At 35.6% G+C, this 18,361-nt stretch overlaps 1 protein-coding gene across 1 annotated transcript in view; it reads left to right on the forward strand.

Annotated features, from left to right (window-relative positions):
• Positions 1-18,361, forward strand: part of LOC145684791 (trypsin-like) — a 197,349-nt gene that overhangs the window by 60,668 nt on the left and 118,320 nt on the right. The window contains exon 2 of the mRNA XM_081757162.1: positions 13,060-13,096. Coding sequence (XP_081613288.1) covers positions 13,060-13,096 — 37 coding nt within the window. The remainder of the gene's footprint in view (positions 1-13,059; positions 13,097-18,361) is intronic.

The raw sequence follows: 18,361 nt of genomic DNA on the forward strand, positions 1-18,361 counted from the left end.
ATACACTGTTTATCACTGTACTATTTCATGTGCTTTTGAGTAATTTTGTACAACTCACTCGCGATACTGTAGTTCACAGGACAAATCCCGGGGAACCGAAATTGTTCTCACCGCGTCCTGGGTCTTGAACTCTGTACTGGAAGTCGGATGACTCCCTTTAACACTGAAAAACTACCTCTTGTTACTACACAAGTCTAGCTTCAACTCCCCCGTTCTCCACAGAAAACGAGTATATGTTTCGGGCAAAACACAGGAAACGAAGAAACTCGCTTCTTCCACCACCCTTTGACAAAGGGTTCATGCCTTGCGGCGAATATTGCGGGTGGTCTCCCGTGTCAATGCCCTTCTTCCAGCTACCATCTGTAGCCAACATTACCTTTCTTGGCTGATATGTGCTGCCCCTCCCTGATAGCGGACAACACGGAAGCTTAATGCTCACAGCAGAAACTATGGATGATTTCCGCCTACTTTTGTTTTCCTTCGCTAGTTACATATGAATGAAATACAGAAACATGAGATATTACACAAAAAAATAAAGTTTAACATACAAAGATTACATATATATACAAATTATTAACTGACATCTCTCCCAGAAGCAGCATTCTACCCAATTACTGTGGCAGTCGTTCAAACCGTCTGCTTACTAATGCAGCCATGCTTTCTTGGAGAGAGATTGAAGGAAACATCTTTGATAATTATTTACTTTGCACAAAACAAGATCTAAGTGTCTTGTTCGATAAGGGAAACACGTTGTTAAAAATTAACAGAATTTTATACGGTCTTTCCAAGAACGATTACAGCTTAGTACGTAAATATTAATATTAAACACAGAAAATGAGTCAAATTAAAGTATACATTTTCAAATTGGTGTTGCCTACTGGGAACCTAGCAAGAGGCTCGCTAGCCAGGTTACTGGTTTTTGGTGAACAAGGGGGGAGGAAGAGACGCTGACGCTGGATGCAGTGGAAGTCACACGTATAGAAACCAATATTTTCACATGTAGACGTGAAAAAGTTTATGGCATTTTAAACAATAAGAACTCCATGTTTCAACACATTGTATCAAACCCAGTGTAAATTCACCAACGGAAGTCTTTAGGCTACTTCCTGGGTATACAATACTTATTTAGTTTCTATTCTGGGTGTTTCTTTCCGTGTTGAGTTGAGATAGACCTCCCAACCTGTAGTATAGGCGACAGTCAGTCGGGAAAGAAAAAAAAAACTTTTTTTAGCTCTAGCTCTCATCCAAGCGTTCTGAAAATCAAGTATGATTCTAATAGATTCTGCTCATTTCCTCTTTAATTAATCCTTCATCTCTGATTTTTATTCATTATCTTCCATCATCCCCTGTTAGTTAGGCATTATGCAACAACGAAGTAATTATACGCAACACATTAATACATTATCTAAGGCCTATAAATGGAATACACACAATGAAATAAATACAATATATTACAATATTGTATTAATATTTACGTACTATGCTAGGTGTTTCACACATCAATATTAATAATATCCAATAAATATGCACAGAATATGCTAATATTAAGCAAATAATTAAATCACAAGTTATCATATTTACATATACATATGCAAATGTGCCCCTCATCTGCATTTTGATATGCAGATGATGTAGACGGGCATCGGCCCTCTACAATATGAAGACACAGAAAATACGAAAATGAATTAAATCTTTTAGCGACAAAAATCGCAGATGTACACGTCGTTTTCAGCCCCAACACAATCCACATGGGCCCACAGCAAACATAGAACGCACAAACCCCAAAGTTCTCCTCTAGAATCGTCGGAAAATTTTCTATCATAAAACATACACCAGACGTCATCATCTTTGGATGGGGAAACTCCCGGGAAAAACTCCAATTCAAATATTCCTGAGGACACGCTGTTTTCATCCTCTGTGCTTAACTCTTTCGCATTGTTCTCAAAATTAAGGCGCTTTCTCAGAAATTGTTCTCCTTTTCTAGACACTACTGCTGAACGATCTTCCCGGCCGCGATTGCTTTTGCGTCCTTGAGCACGATTCCTTTCTTGCTGTTCAGCTTCCTTCGCTTCTTTAGCTCTTTTAGCTTCCATCAATCAAGGAGTAGATGTGATTACCGTAGAACTGCAGGCCTTTCGTCCCCTATTCGAAGTTCTTTTTTTGATCCTCGGAATGGAAGTGATGTCAAACGGACTTGTCTTAGTAGATGTGGAACCATGAGAATCCTCAACTGTAGCTGATGACAGAGGAATGACCTGACCTGCCAAAGATGTTGATGGCTGACTTGGATCAAACTCTACGATAACTTGTAATTCGTCTTCATCACATTCTTCTCTATTATACGGAAAGTTCTGATGTTCAGATTGTTTTTCTTCAACAGCGATCCATACAAAGAGAAGTCTCGTTTTCTGTTTACCTCTTCAATGCATTCAGCATCTGAAAACAGCTTCTTGTTCAACGGGTATGTGTCTGTTGGTTTAAGTCCGTTGATTGCTATTTGAGCTTTTTGGCATCTAATATAGGCTTTGACAAACAGATCCATTGCATCAAAAGCACTAACAACACTTTCATTATGCCGTAACCAATGCCTGGTTTCCTCGCTCTAATAAAATTTAAGAGGACCTTTGAAATTTTTGTCCAAAGGTTGTAGTTTGTGCGAGGAGTGGGGTGGTAGGGACACAATTGTAACATGATTTGCTTTTTCCAAGTCGATCAGGTCAATATTCTGGGTGTGGCTGAAGTGGCCATCCAAGAGCAACAGCACAGATTTTTCCTTAGTAGGATTGGCAAACTCGATGAAGTGTCGAAACCACTGAGTGAAGTAGTTTATTTGGATCCATCCTGAATAATGTGCTGCAAAGATTCTTCCTGGTGGAGCCCCCTTTTTCAAATTACTAAAGGGGGTATGAATGAGCCACTAGCACTCATACAAGCAACTATCGTTATAAGAGCCCCACGTTCTCGTGATGTCAAGGCGGCTATCTGTTTTTACCCTTAAGGCCAATTACTTTTGATACTTTAGATTGCACCACAGTAATGCCGCTCCCATCAACATTGTAAATTCTGTCAGGAGTGAATTTACCTTTCCCATAAACAACTTCCAGAAGGTTATAAATGTCTCTGTGTTTTCTCTACTGAACCCAAGAGCCCACTATAGGATGTTCCAGTGGCCTTTCTTTCTGACAACTTGGTCTTGTGACGTTTGAGAAAAAGACTAACCCACTTTTTCCCAGCAATTTCATCTTTGAAAGGATGTTGAATATTATTTCTCTCTGCCAACTGTACGGCCATTCTTTGCAAGTCATTACTAGTAAGCCCGAAAAAAGAAGCTTCCATAGCGAGACAATAGTGAACCAGGTCCTCTTCAAGATCTTTACCTAAAATTATTGGTCTAGCTTCCTCAGGAGTCCCGTACTTCATGTTAGACAATTGCATAAGTGTTGTTTTCGGAACATCAAACTGTTTACTGGCTTTCTTCCAACCCATCTTCTTTTTCCTAATCGTGTCAATGGCTTTAGTCATTTTACACGGACTCCACTTCCTTTGTTCAACTTTCCCCATTATCTTCTTTGAATCTGCAACGTAATTCAAATAGAATAGTTCTAAAAGTGTGTACAACTTCAGCCAGACTTTAAACATGAAAAATTAGGGGTCTAGTTTAGGCAACTGAAGGGGGTCCGGTTTGCGCTACTATACCCTACAGTTTGTTAATTCAATAGATTTTTAACCAAACATTTAAACGAAGCGATTTAGTGATAAACATTAGCCCAAAACCTTACTATTTAAGAATATATATAGGTCGAAAGGCTTACCTGCTAATATCCAGGAGAAATTATAAAAAGTGTAGCACAACGTAAAAACCTTTTCCACTGTCAAAACACGTAATGACGGACTGATGAGCAACAAGTGAAGCGAGCGACGTGTGCGCTCTGTTAGAGATTGGTAGAAGTCTAAATTACTATTTAGACTTTGTCCTGCTAGAGTTCAGGAGAACGTATCGGCAGGAGAACGGAGGTCCACTTTAGGGGGAGGGGTCCGGTTTAGGGCACTTTCCTCTACTGTGACAGTTCACGTGTCAGACGTTGTTCAGCACTCATCGTCACAGTCACTAAAACCGGACTAAAGATACTGATGCAGTTGCGGCCTACATGAAATGAAATGAAATCTTTCACTTTTACGTCTCACGGTTATGCTGGTTAGGCTAAAGGAGACGGTGATTATAAGAAATGAATGAAATGGTGGAATGAGGAAAGTAGGAGGAAACGGGACAATCCCGAGAAAACACACGAGTACGGTGTTTGTTCACCACAAATGCGGCCTACATGTTAAATATCCCACTTGACACACTGTCCCTTGGGATTTGACATCGATTATGGCGTAGACACAAGCCTGCTTTTTGGGTTGTTGAAATATTGCAAGACTTACGACTCTGCTTTGTATGACGTACATTTTCTCTGAAGCTTTCTAATGATTCCCTCTAGAACAAAATAGTGGATTTGCCTTTCCATCATAACTGCTACCTTGATTTATTGTATAGTTCCACCATAGCTTGTATAAATGTCGTTCGGTTTCGATACAATATTACTTAGCCTATATTTTCTTTGACTCTTTCCGGTAATCCTCTGTGCTCGAGATCAAAATCAGTGAAGAATTAGCGATAAATTTAGTACCCTAATGTAGTGTGAATTTGTATTTATTACTTGAATTTCTAAACCAGAACAAGGAATGAATCTTTCTCGACCAAAACAAAAGTGTTTTTTTTTTTTTTTTTTTTTTTTTAATGTTCAATATTAACTTTCGTAAACATTATTCGATTTTAACACATCAAAGTGTATGTTTGTTGAAGTAGAAAACTTTTTTTTTTTAATTGCTCCCATTCTAATCGGAGCATAAACGATTAGACGTAATTTAATTGCTTGATTTATTATATTTGTGTTAATGAAAAAAATGAAACATGTTAGTTTCCAATTGTTCTTTTAAGTATTACAGTAAACAATTGTGTGGTAATCTAAAAAACGCGATTTTCAGGTAAGAAATTTCAAAATATTTATTCTGTGTTTAAGCACCGCACCTTTAAAGGGTAGTCATTTTAAAGCTTGTCCGTATTTTGGATCAAAAAATTATGGCAACTCTAAGTATTAACATAAAGAAACAAGAAGAAGAAAAAGAAGAAAAGAAAAATCTCCCAAAATACTTCCTGTTGTATTTCACTTCATTTCCTTTCAGTTGTTGTGCTGTACAATACATATAGCTGCAACAAGCTAAAGAAATTTGTAGTTGTTTCTTCTAAGCCTTTGGCTGGATATATTATAGCCTAACACCGATCTTAATTAAAAGTTTACTTACTTTTTTTAAAATTTGACCATTAACAGTTTCGGTTATTCAAATATTAATGCTCAAATCTAATTATGATTATAACGATTGTCTTAGCAGCCGTAATAAGCAGCAAAGTATGCTCACGTTCAACATCATAACTAGGGCAACCCAAAACAGTGTTGCCAAAAGATTGATACAAAAAGTCGCTAAATGGGAGATGAAATGACTCCAATTTTGGGTGAAAAATCGCTAAAAAAAATATTCGTGAACTCTTTCTTTCTCTCTCTGTGTATATATATATATATATATATATATATATATATATATATATATATATATATATATATATATATATATATATACAATACGCTACAAAAACGTAATTGAAAGAGTCATATGTAACTAACAATAATTTTACTTTTAGTACGATATATATTTTTTTACTCCATGGTCGATTTCACTCCAACGAAGTAAAAAATGAGTTTAGAAAACGAACAAAAATAATAATCTACAAAGAAAAATATCCACTTCACTTTTAGCTATGTATCTACAAATTACCAGCTTACTACCGGTAATGTATTAACTGTGCCTCTAAACGGAAGTTCTGGAAACTAAAGGACATTAAAGGTTGGAGCTGGTCGCCGTTAGAGGGCAAAATATAATAGAGCGAATCAGTTGTTGTTTTTCCTTTTGTTTATTTGAATCACCGCAATTGTTGACGAGCTGGGAATGTAAATAGCATTTATCTCCATATTCCCGCTGTGATTCCTAATACAGAACGACAAGTTGTTCGCAGCATAAAAGTAGCTACATTTATAAGTCGCCAGATTGTCATTCGAAAATCACCAAAAAAGTCGCTAATCGGAAAAATTATTTTTTGTCGTTATCCTGGAAGTCGAATCCCCTAGATTTAGCGACTTTTACTCCAAATTGGCAACACTGACCCAAAAGCATAAAAAGCATAATAGTAATTTAGATATATGTTTGGTACCTTGAACATCGTTGTGGTTGCTTAAGGGTCCAGACGATACTAATTTTAAAAGCATAATAAAACATAATCTTAGAAAATAAAGCATAAAGCATAATTTAACATATATAGCACAATTCTTGGAAAATTTTGTTTAACTGCAAGTATAACATTTTGTCCGGTAGTCGCGCTTATCTCTGTCACACGAGTAGTCGCGTGTTGTACTTTTTACAACACCTACCATTAAACATGTTATTGACTTAATATATAATAATAAGTCAATATAAAATATATAATATGTTAACATATAATGATGTATATGTAACTGATCGATTTTATTGAATGTGTTGTTTTGTATTCTCTTTTATTTTTACTCTTTTGAATGTTACTATGAGGACACGATATAAATATATTATGAACTTATGAATATATGGGTATTCATTACCAGATTTGAAGAATTTAACAATATTTATTATTTGTATATAGAAAATTGTCAAATAGAAACTACCTCAAAAATATTTTTCATAGTGATTTACCAGTTTATCAGTTCTTACAATTCATCGGCTGCATCATTTAGTTCACCACATCTCAAACATATAGTTTGTTTCTGGATGTGTGTCTTGCATAGAAAACTAGTTAAGTTTTCACACTTTATAGGAACTTTTTTTTGTCCTTCCACAGAGTCAGCAGGTACCTATTTTTTTTTATTGGAGGTTCATTTGAAGTAGAAGCTTATTTCGCAGGTTCTTGTTTCTAGCGCTCCAAGTAAACAAAAATATCCTGAGGTAACGATTTTATTTTCGCTCTACTTGTCAGATGCCCTTTCAGTAGGACCATCGCAAGATGTTTGGGGAAAATCTTTCTTCCTGGAATGTTTCCAGCATCACTGAAGGAAAGAATAAAGAACATTTGTGCCAGCAATATTCATAAATACAAAGACAAATTGCTTGAACGCATTGCCTTGTTATTCGGGACACAGTATACGCTGCACACATTTTGTCACATATTCAAGAATGATCTCTGGTTTACCCGTAACTGGGTCAATAGTTTTCTTGTCACTGATAGATGAAACGAGGATATCTGCTTTGTTTACCTTTGTAACGTACGAAACAATCTTTTCTCATCGCTGATACCAAATTCTGAGGTGCCCACTGCTCGCTGCTATTTGGCAGAAATGATATTGGAATTTTCGCCTTGTTCTTTTTCAAAGTACCAATCATAGTTACTTATTTCGTTAGCATATCCTCAACTAGAGGTATACTAGTGCACCAATAGTCAATTGTCAGGCGTTTTATATATACCTCTTACTTCTGTTTTACTCCAAATATCCTTTTCAAGGACAAAATCTTGATCTCTATACACCACACCATTATCTTCTTTCCCTTCTTTCACTTTCGTCTGAGCGACTATCATTTTCAATATTTTTACCAGTTAGGTCACTGTTGCTATCAAGCTCCAGGCTGCCACCATCGTCCTCTTCTTCAATACCCCGTGGAATATCACTCAGCCTTACAATTTTGGAAAACACTCACAAAAAATAAGATATTTATTGAAATATTTGTTATCAAACAAATAACACAAGTGGTCGCGCGTTGTAAAAAGTACAACAAGGACGTTCCATCTCGGCCGAATGGGCGTCTGAGGACTGAACCGTGGCGTGGCAGGGGTGACTTCCGGTGAAGTGGTGAGGAGAAAGGGAAGGAAGGCATACATAACACAGCTAGCTTTCCCACTTAATCGAGTAGTGACGTGCAGAAAACAATACAACACTGTTGTACTTTTTACAACAGCGCGACTGCCGGAAGGTTAATGCGATATCATTGAGAACATAGCAATGCAACAATGAATAGCTTATTTCTATTTCTGTAAACTTTTCGGTGTAAACCTTTGGTGTGGAGAAAACAAAAAAAGAAAAGATGAAGAAAACTTCCGCCAACAATGAATAGTACACAAGAACTGCAAACTATATTGTTATGTCTACCTCTTAAACTTAAGCACTTTCTGTACTTTTTGTGTGCATCTCTAAGACGCACACAAGAGATAAAACAAACAAACAAACAAACAAACAAAAAACTGATTCGAGTAAAGCATATCTCTTTACAGTGCATTAACTAGAAAGTTCTTTAAATATAAAAGAAACTATTTGCATAAAATATTAATAAATAGATCAAGATATTTAGAATATTTAATGTATAGTAAATATAATACGTTATACACGATTAATGCAAAACACTGATCGAAATTAACAATAAAACATAATAAACCATAATTTGAAAAAATAAAGCATAATTAAACTAGAAACAAAGCATAATGTGGATTACTCTAATCATAACTATCCATTTTCGAATACAGTAGAACACCTCTTGTCTGCCCTCGGCTGATCTGCCACTCCGGTTGATACGACCGTACTCGAGCCAAACGTGCCCCGACTCGCCTGTGAATCACGAAGCTTATTGTCATTTACTGCTGTCGTGTCATTGTTGTTCACTTGCTGTTACCACATATCCGCTTTGTTTCGTTGTGAGTGTTTTCTGTACTGTATTGAGAAGTTTTTAGTGCTTACTATTCGTTTATTTTTACAATACAGAACAATACAGTCATTTTGAATTCAGAGATTGTTTATTGTACTATGAATCCGAATTTTTCTGTATTTTCTGATGGTCTGACCTTTTAGCGTTCCGGCCATATCCCCAGTCCCAAAGGTGACGAACTAGAGGGGGTTTACTGTAACTAAATTGAAACAATACAGTTTAAGTTGCAGTTAAATCATCGCAATATATTATTGTAGAATGACACAAATATTGTTGCCCAAATCTGAATATGGTTAATACAATCTATTTTGAAATTACTGAATTGAAACAATGAAGTTTTCAACTTGGATTTAAGTCGTTATAATGGTATTTACAACGAGATACTTTGTATCGATTGATAATTACCTGTATTTTTGGGCAGAAAGTGCTTTTACATAAGCACTATACCTGATATAATGTTAATTTAAAAATAACAAAAGAAGAATGTTTTTAATATATGTAAGAAATATACATTATTGTATAATTGGTTGCTAAGTAGTTGTTTATAGATACATAATTAACATGTTTGATTGCAAAACAGTTTGTATGAATATACGTTAAAAGAGAATCAACGAATAAATTATTTACTACTCATCATCGACTTGTAATTTCAGTATAAAAGGTGAGAATACTAGTGGACATAATTACGGAAGATATTTTAAGGTGTGAACAATTACGGCCACTAAAGATTTACTTATGTTATTAGCCGAACCAGGGTTGGCGACCACCTTTGGTGAGTCGTTGTAAAATTTTGGTTTACCTCACCCGGGATCTTTGTAAATTCATATCCTGAAGTACAAAGTAAGGGGTGAATTTACTTCAGTAATAAGGTTCATGTCTACGAACTTAACTATACTTAGAAGTGGTAAAATAATCACAAGAAAAATTATGCTCGGTGAGGCAATGGAGAAAGAAACTGGTGACAGTGGTAACGACCAACAAAATACAGCTCCTGTTGTACCTGAAGTGTTGACATTTGAAGACAAAATCTTAATGGCTTTACAGCGACAAGAACAAAAGTTAGCCCAGATGTCGGAAGAATTAAAGCATACGGTTCAGCAGAAATCCGAGGAATCCAGTAAACAGTACGAGGAATTAAGTAGACGGTTGGAGCAAATAGACCAAAATTCAGAAGATACGAAACAATCTGTGATCCAGGCGGTGAAAGACCTTACATTACAATTTGATGAAAAGTTAAAAAGAGTATCAGAAGATTGCCAGGATAATTACAACCATGTAATCCAAGAAGTCAATTGTGTAAAAAAGGATTTGGAAGTAATAGAATCTTCTGTACGGCAACAAAAGATTCAGGTTACGGATAATTCTAACCAAATACGTACGAATACTCAGTGGATATCTACATTACAAGAGGAAATTAGGACGTTGCAGATTAAGGACAACGCATATCACAACAACATGACTAATGATCGTTCGGAATTCCCTTGTTCTCAAGAGATGACCTCGCATTCACCCGTAACAGATCAACGTGGACCTCATATTATCTCATCTTCAAGTAATCCATCCGATGAGGACATTATTTTGGAAGGAATTCATCCAAGGAATAAAGATGGGCGGAAAAGAGATGGTGGAACCACAGATAATGCAGTAGGTAAAAATTGTCACTCAACACGAACACGAAATGGTGAAAGGAAGGTAAAGTTAAGTGTAAAAATGAGTGAAATACATGCTATGAGTAAGTTTAGTGGTAAATGTAATGAAAATGCTACCTCTTTCTTAGAAAAATTTCAAGATGAGTGCAATATAATGTGTATAGATAAATCGCAATATATGAAACTAATCCCTCATTTATTACTCCCACCATGTTCTTTATGGTTTAAAGCAGTACGAGATCACATCAATACATATGAGGAATTCAAAGCAGCGCTGATTGCAAATTACGAAAACGACTTTTTGCTTGCAAACAGAGATGCCACGATTAGAAACCAACCTTTTAATCCTCGTTTGCACAAATCTGTTGTCGATTTTGTCGTAAATACATATAACGAATTAAAAGTCGTAAATCCGTTGCAATCGGAATCCAGAGTAATTGCATCAATTCGAAATTTGCTACCGTTTAAACTACAACAGATCCTGTTTTCTACCCAGTGTATGAGTCTTAATCACCTATTAACGCTTGTCCAATGTTATGAAACTCAATACCACGCTCAGAATCATCAAGCAGGATTAGGCAAAATTAAAAACAATTCAGATCACCTTGTACCTGTTCGGAATCTAAATATCCGTAATGCAGACAATACGGAATATAACCTAAGTCGAGCAAATTTCAACAATCAGAACGGACGAAATAGGCGAAGATATGTTGGGAATCCACCTAACCTAATTAATCATGGCAATCCGTATGTTAGACCATATAACCAAAATAGATTTAAAAATAGACGAAATACATGGCGAAATTCCAGGAATACAGTAGACTATATGGATACACGTAATCGTAATTCAAGAGATGGCATTTCGCATCCAAATCAAGATAATGACACAATTCCTGTACAGAACAATAATACGGGACATAATAACGATTGTGTAGTACAATGTACTTTATTAGAATCATATGCAGGTACGAATTTAAATTGACTGCAATTGATGAAGTAAGGGTTGAGCCCATATCAGCTATAGATTCTTATCAACATTTATCTTCAAATTTATGTGTTAATGTTAATAATGAAAACAACCCTTATGACTTTTAGATATTTTATCATGTCTGTTTCAACAAATGATAATTTTCAAATGATTTTAATTCTTTCTTGTTAATGTGAAGAATTATAATTCGATTCGTAATTGATTAAAAGCAAAGGTTATTTATATTATATTGATTTGTGTTGAAACTTTGTTGTCAAAGATTATGTTAAATATAAGATTCATTCTATTAAGCTAATTATTCGACGGCTGTCTTTATGAGCTACCTTATATGTTATTCGAATAAGATCCTTTTGTATCATGACGCCTTATTGATATAATGTATATTTTAAAATATCATCTAACATAATTACTATATAATGCGCCCTGGAAAGATCAAACATCTTTTTCTTAACATGATCGTTTTTAATAATGATTGAAACTATTGATCATTGTGATTTATGTTTTAAAATGTAATTGACTTTTACAATTTTTGACTTCGCACCCTTCAGTGATTAGATTAATAAGCGACGACGTTTCTATAATAAAAGATAAATATTAATGAAATAAAAGATTTATTATAAATGTATTTCTATAAAGGAAGCTTAATAAAGTTATATACGAGGGTCGATCAAAATGTAAAAGGACGTAATTAATAGAATATCATTATTATAAACGGACCAGTGGTTCTTAAATATAAAAGCCAAGCTCGCTTGTAACTTTTATATTCAGTCCCGTCGTCGGGCGACATTTTATACAACGAGATACTTTGTATCGATTGATAATTACCTGTATTTTTGGGCAGAAAGTGCTTTTACATAAGCACTATACCTGATATAATGTTAATTTAAAAATAACAAAAGAAGAATGTTTTTAATATATGTAAGAAATATACATTATTGTATAATTGGTTGCTAAGTAGTTGTTTATAGATACATAATTAACATGTTTGATTGCAAAACAGTTTGTATGAATATACGTTAAAAGAGAATCAACGAATAAATTATTTACTACTCATCATCGACTTGTAATTTCAGTATAAAAGGTGAGAATACTAGTGGATATAATTACGGAAGATATTTTAAGGTGTGAACAATTACGGCCACTAAAGATTTACTTATGTTATTAGCCGAACCAGGGTTGGCGACCACCTTTGGTGAGTCGTTGTATATTGAAGACGCCAACTGTCTGCACGCTAGCTTTCTCTATTGGTACCGAATAGGCAGTGTACGCAGTGAAGTGGTCACTGTTAATCATTAGAAATTAGCCTTAATCACAGACTGAAACATTCTTCTTCTAGAATAAGGAAATAAGGTTTAATTGAACAGAAAACTAACATACCAGAACGTAATTTCTTTTCAAATTAAACAATATAATTTTATTGCTAGGCCCTATACGAAGGAATCTGTTAACGTAGACAGTATAATTCTAAATATTAAAAAAAGGAAAAAGAATAATGAACAAAGAGAATGAGAAAGTAAGATTAACTATATAATTCAGAGTTTTGTTTAGTTTCTACTTATTTTTATTTCTATCAAAGCAACAAAAAGTATTTATTGTTATATTTTCCAGGTCATGCCGGACGATACCGTGTACAACAGTAGTTGCGGTAAGGAATTTTATACACATTTCTTTTACTTTATAATGAATAAAATACTTAATAATTTATTATTATATAGCATAATTGATACTTTGAGTTATTTCAAAATACTGAAGAATCACGAGTCCTTTCTTTCTTAGGAGATTTTGTGCCTAGTTTTCAGCATTTATCACCAGTTGAATTAGAGATAGCAGGACACTTGCAGAAACCGCCCTGCAGAGGCTTCCGCAGTGCATATAAATGAAATGCGTCGCGCGTGTACTGCTGCCGTGTGCTTCCTCTATCGGAAGTGTCAGTGTAGTGTGTGATGGAGAAGACGAAGGACCTGAATGAATGTAACCGTAGTCGAATTCCAGGGGGCAAAGGAGTGGGTGGCTCGATTTTGGAAGTGGCTGCGGCACTCAGATTTTCAAAGGCAACTGTGTCAAAAGTGTATCGAGAGCACCTGGCTTCCGGTAAAATAGCACTCGCACGGTCAAACTACGCGGTCAAGGGCGTGTCGACGACAGGGGTAGGAGCTGACTGGCCCGCATCGTAACAGCCGATAGACAGGCCACAGTGTGTCAAATCGCAGAGAGGTTCAATGAAGGACAACAACGGCGTGTTAAAAAGCATACAATCCACAACCAGAGCTCTTTCGTGGCTAAGCGGTTAGCGTGCGCGCCTTTGGCGCGTGAGATCCGGGTTCGATTCCCGTCTGGAGCTTATGTGGTTCGGATTCCACGTTAATCAGCAGGTTCACATTTCATATAGCCTCGCTGATGAACGGGACGTAAAATCAACTCAACAACAATCCACAACCACTTACTCGCCATGGAGTACAAAAGCCATCGGACTACGCGAGTAGCCCTTCTAACCGCACAACACAGGAAACAACGTCTAGCATGGAAAAAGAACACAGCCACTGGACTGTGGAATTGTGTGAAAAAATTTGTCTGAACAAATGAGTCACCTTTCACATTGGTACATGCCGATGGAAGGGTACGGGTGCGTCACCAACCGCACAAAACAATGTACCCATTGTGCTATCAGGGAACTGTGCAGAACGGTGGAGGTTGTATTCTCATCTGGGGCATGTTTACGTGGACTGAAATGGGTACCCTAACAGGTGTGACATGATCACACAGATGTGAACGTTACCGCGATCTTCTGAACAATCAAGTCCTATTATTTGCTTGGTTGCAAGATCCGGATGCTGACATCATCTTTCATAATGTCGAGAATGGTGTCAAAACGTATTTCTTTTAGTACGGTTTTGCTTTTTAGGAAGAGGCAGTAGTCGCATGGTGCATTATTCCAAGAGATGTGGACAGGCATGAATAGTTTTTCGGTCAAAAATTCGCAGTCGTCAATCAAAATTCGGGTTACGAATTTCACACTCTTTCATTATGTAAATCGGCGATTAAAATGCTTTGTACGTACTCGTGCGAGATGTCTAGTTCTTCCGAAAGCTCTCACATAGTCATTCGCCAGTTTGCTACTTGTTACACGTTGTCATCTGTATTTGACGTCAAAGGACGTCCCGATCGTTGCTCTTTTTTAACCGACTCATTGCTACTTTTGAATCGCTCACACCACTTGTAAACAGTCTTCAATGTCGCCGCTTCATAGCATACACTATTGTAACCATTTCTGGATCTTCTTTAGCACATTTTTGCACCTTAAAACTAAACTTAGTGTTGACGCGTTGCTCGGAATTAATGATACGCGACAGACACTCTTAGCACGTGCTCACTCTTCTGCATCTGGAAGCCAACTGGCATGTCACAACTTTCTCAAAATCAACAGTGGCTCACCCAAAATCTCAGGATATCGGGCTTGCTAGTTGAAATGGATAAAACGTCAATTAGTAGCGCTATGCCACTACATTTACCGCACTTTTTGACCACACTATAATATACAGATTCTCCTAATGTGCAACATATCGAGTACATTTGTAGTAATTGCTTTTTGTTACGTTAAAAGCCTGTTTTCTAAACATGTTTTTAAATTATGTACGTTTTTTATTGTTAAATTGTTTCTCAACTGTTATTACAAACGTTTTGTCTGTACCAGAGGAAAGTATCCGATCTCGATTAAAAACGAAATATAGGTCTATCAATTTTGGCAAATTTCAAGGCTAAACTCATTATTGAATATTTTTATTCCACTCTACTACCTCTACTACTCTACTACCTCTACTACCCCTCGTATAAATAATTTAGTTTGAACTTATATTATTATTCTTTAGCTTTTACAAAAACAATAAAGAAAAAAATTAAAAATAAATTTAGGAATTCACTCATTGCACGTTTTACGTGTATCCAGGGGTATCTTGGGGTATCCAGAATCAGAATTTCCTCTAGTTATCGATTTAGTTTAGGAATTAAGAATTTTGTTTCTGCACTTTCGGCATTCATTACTCACATATGAGAGGTGTCGTCCCTCGGCGATCACACTACCCAGGAAAATGGGGAGGAAAAAATGAATTATCATTTAGAGTATTTCTCGGATAATATGCACACCAATAACATTTTCGGCATTGTAATTCTTTCATAATAATTCTCTTTTGATATGAAACATGTTTATTCGTGATTAATATTACGAATTTGCAAAATTGGTCTCTTCTATTTTGTATTTAAGTTCGGTCGAGTTAAACAGATCGCCACACTTATCTCTGTAATGATCAGCAAAAGTTTATATATCTTCACAAGAGTCCATTGTACTTAGATAAGTCTTAGACGTGAAATACGTAGATCTTATCCAATTTAAGTTAATTTCAGAGACAGAAAAAATATTTTAACGGTATTGGTTACATATACTGAAATGAATTTGCGTTTTATCATAAGGAAAATACAAATATATGTATTATCACTGACCACACTAAGTATTTTGATATTTCTTGATTTTGTCAATATGTAATGCATCAGAACAGTATTAATCCATAGGTATCCAAATTTTTGCCTAGTGGGCTAGGAGCGAAAATAAAAGATACACTATTAAGATTTGTTGTAACAGATGTATAGAAATGTCAAAACGAAAGCATTTATGTCAAAGCATTTAGCTTTAAAATGAAAATCCCCACAATTCATATTGTGGTAGACTCATGCACTTAACAAAACCTATAGTGTGCTTATTGTACCCCTTAAAACTTAAAAATTGGCCCAAAAGTAGGCCTTATGTTCAAGCAAAAGAGCAAGAAGGAAAAACATTTTTCTGTAAATTTAAATAAAAAAAATAGCGTTGAATATTAAATGCCACATACCGGATATATGACACAATTCTAATATTTTTTTAAGTTCCAAAACGCCCCAACTTAGCTACTATACTACAAAATATTTAACAGTGTTGAACAATTATCTTTTAAATACTTAATTTTGACACGTTTGGAATTTTCACACGTCTCAACAAACCTTACAATTTGGGACTGATTCACCTACTCATTCAATCATGGATACCTGTAACGTATAGTTTCTTTATATGTAGAAACTAAAGAAACAGAACAACTGAAATTTACACAAAATTAGGAGACTCAACACAAGTAAAGTAGAAAATCTAAAATTTCAGTTACTCCCTTTCAATGGAGAATATTTATAAGGACTGGTTGTTATTAATATGTTTGTTTTAATATCCATATCTTATAGTGGAGAATTGTTTCTTTATAATGGGGGAACGGAAACATATTTTGTTTAAAGAAAGCAAAAAAGTAATAAATAAGTAAAATTTAAAAACTGCATGCATTAGTATAAAAGCTTTTCAAAAACTACTGATTTTCTATCAGGAATATATCGAAGTCATTATTATTATTATTATTATTATTATTATTATTATTATTATTATTATTATTATTATTTAGTTATGAGTTGGTTGAGCCAAAACTTCAATGGAAATCTAAAGTAACAAGGGATAAATAAATTTTGAATTCGTGAAAGGAAACATACATTCTTGTTTATTGAACTCAAATATATGAAACCAAGATGTATGAAATTTGGGTTCTTACGTATAAGTAAATAATTTCCGAAATGGAATACCTGCAGAGGAGAAAAGCATGAGAATAGAGAAAGGCATGAGGATGAAAGCTAAAGTGAATTTATTTTATCACTAAATTTATCAATTATCCAAGTTGTATAGAAATTTACAACTTTAACAACTTTACTTTTAGAAATATGAGGTTACTAGAAGGAGTATGTAATATACTGTTGAGAGTAGGTGTGTCGTTGTTATAATAGGGAAATCAACAATATATATATATATATATATATATATATATATATATATATATATATATACAATCTATTATTTTACAATGTATCTTTACATATACAGTACCTAAATAAGCAATCTATACTAGTATAATTAAAACTATCAGATATTATCGACAACGAACACGATAAATTTCCGTGTTACAAAAATGAGTTTTTCTCAATTTGTTTTTCAAAATCTACACATGGGAAATGACTTTCAGCAAGTCATTTTATTCATCTCAATGTTATCTACCAATTGATGTACAGGGTGTGTCCTGAAAGTAATGAGACTTGTCGCCAAGCGGCGCTCCAGTCACCAGTAGCACGCTCCCCGAGGGAGATTGTCGGGGGGGATCCAAACTAAGCAACGCACTGGATGGAAGTTGTGTCCGAACTCTGACGTAATGAGGATCACGCATGGCGCAAAAGCTGATGTTGAGGTTTGATCACATCAGAGAACATGCGAAATGGGGCGCATTCGTAGGAAAACCGCTGTGCGGTTAAATTTTGCTCTGGACGCCCTTCAATGAGTGGTTTGGACAAAAACGTCGCCAAAGTGACAAATCTTCTGCATTCCTACCATCGTTCGTTCTATGTTTTTAACGGTCTCCCGTTTGTTCTTGAGCTCATTGAGCCACCGGAAAACTTAAACTTTTGACAAGACGTCGTCTTTGTAAGCCACCTTGACAAAGGCAAGCGTCTCGGAAGCTGTTATGCCCAGGTGAAAACAAAATATAATCGCGTAGCGCTGCTCCAGCGAACCATTCCTTTCTCACATTCTCTGCCGTGACCAAAACTCAAAAACAGCTTTTGCGCCAAGTGCGTCAGAGCTCAAATGCGACTGCCACCCAGTTCGTTCCTTAGCATGGATCCCTCATCACCTGTAATCCTCCCAGAGAGCGTAATACTAGCAAGTGGAGCCCCCCATGGCGACCATTCTCATTACTTTATGGACATACTTTGTATGCCTAATCTTTGAACAATATTATAGCTGAATAAAAATTAAAGTACAACCGTGCATGATGATTGTGGACTGTACATCATTAACCAT

The sequence above is a fragment of the Thermobia domestica genome, chromosome 5, assembly GCF_964235325.1.
Source record: "Thermobia domestica chromosome 5, izTheDome1.hap1.1, whole genome shotgun sequence".
NCBI classification, from domain to species: domain Eukaryota; kingdom Metazoa; phylum Arthropoda; class Insecta; order Zygentoma; family Lepismatidae; genus Thermobia; species Thermobia domestica.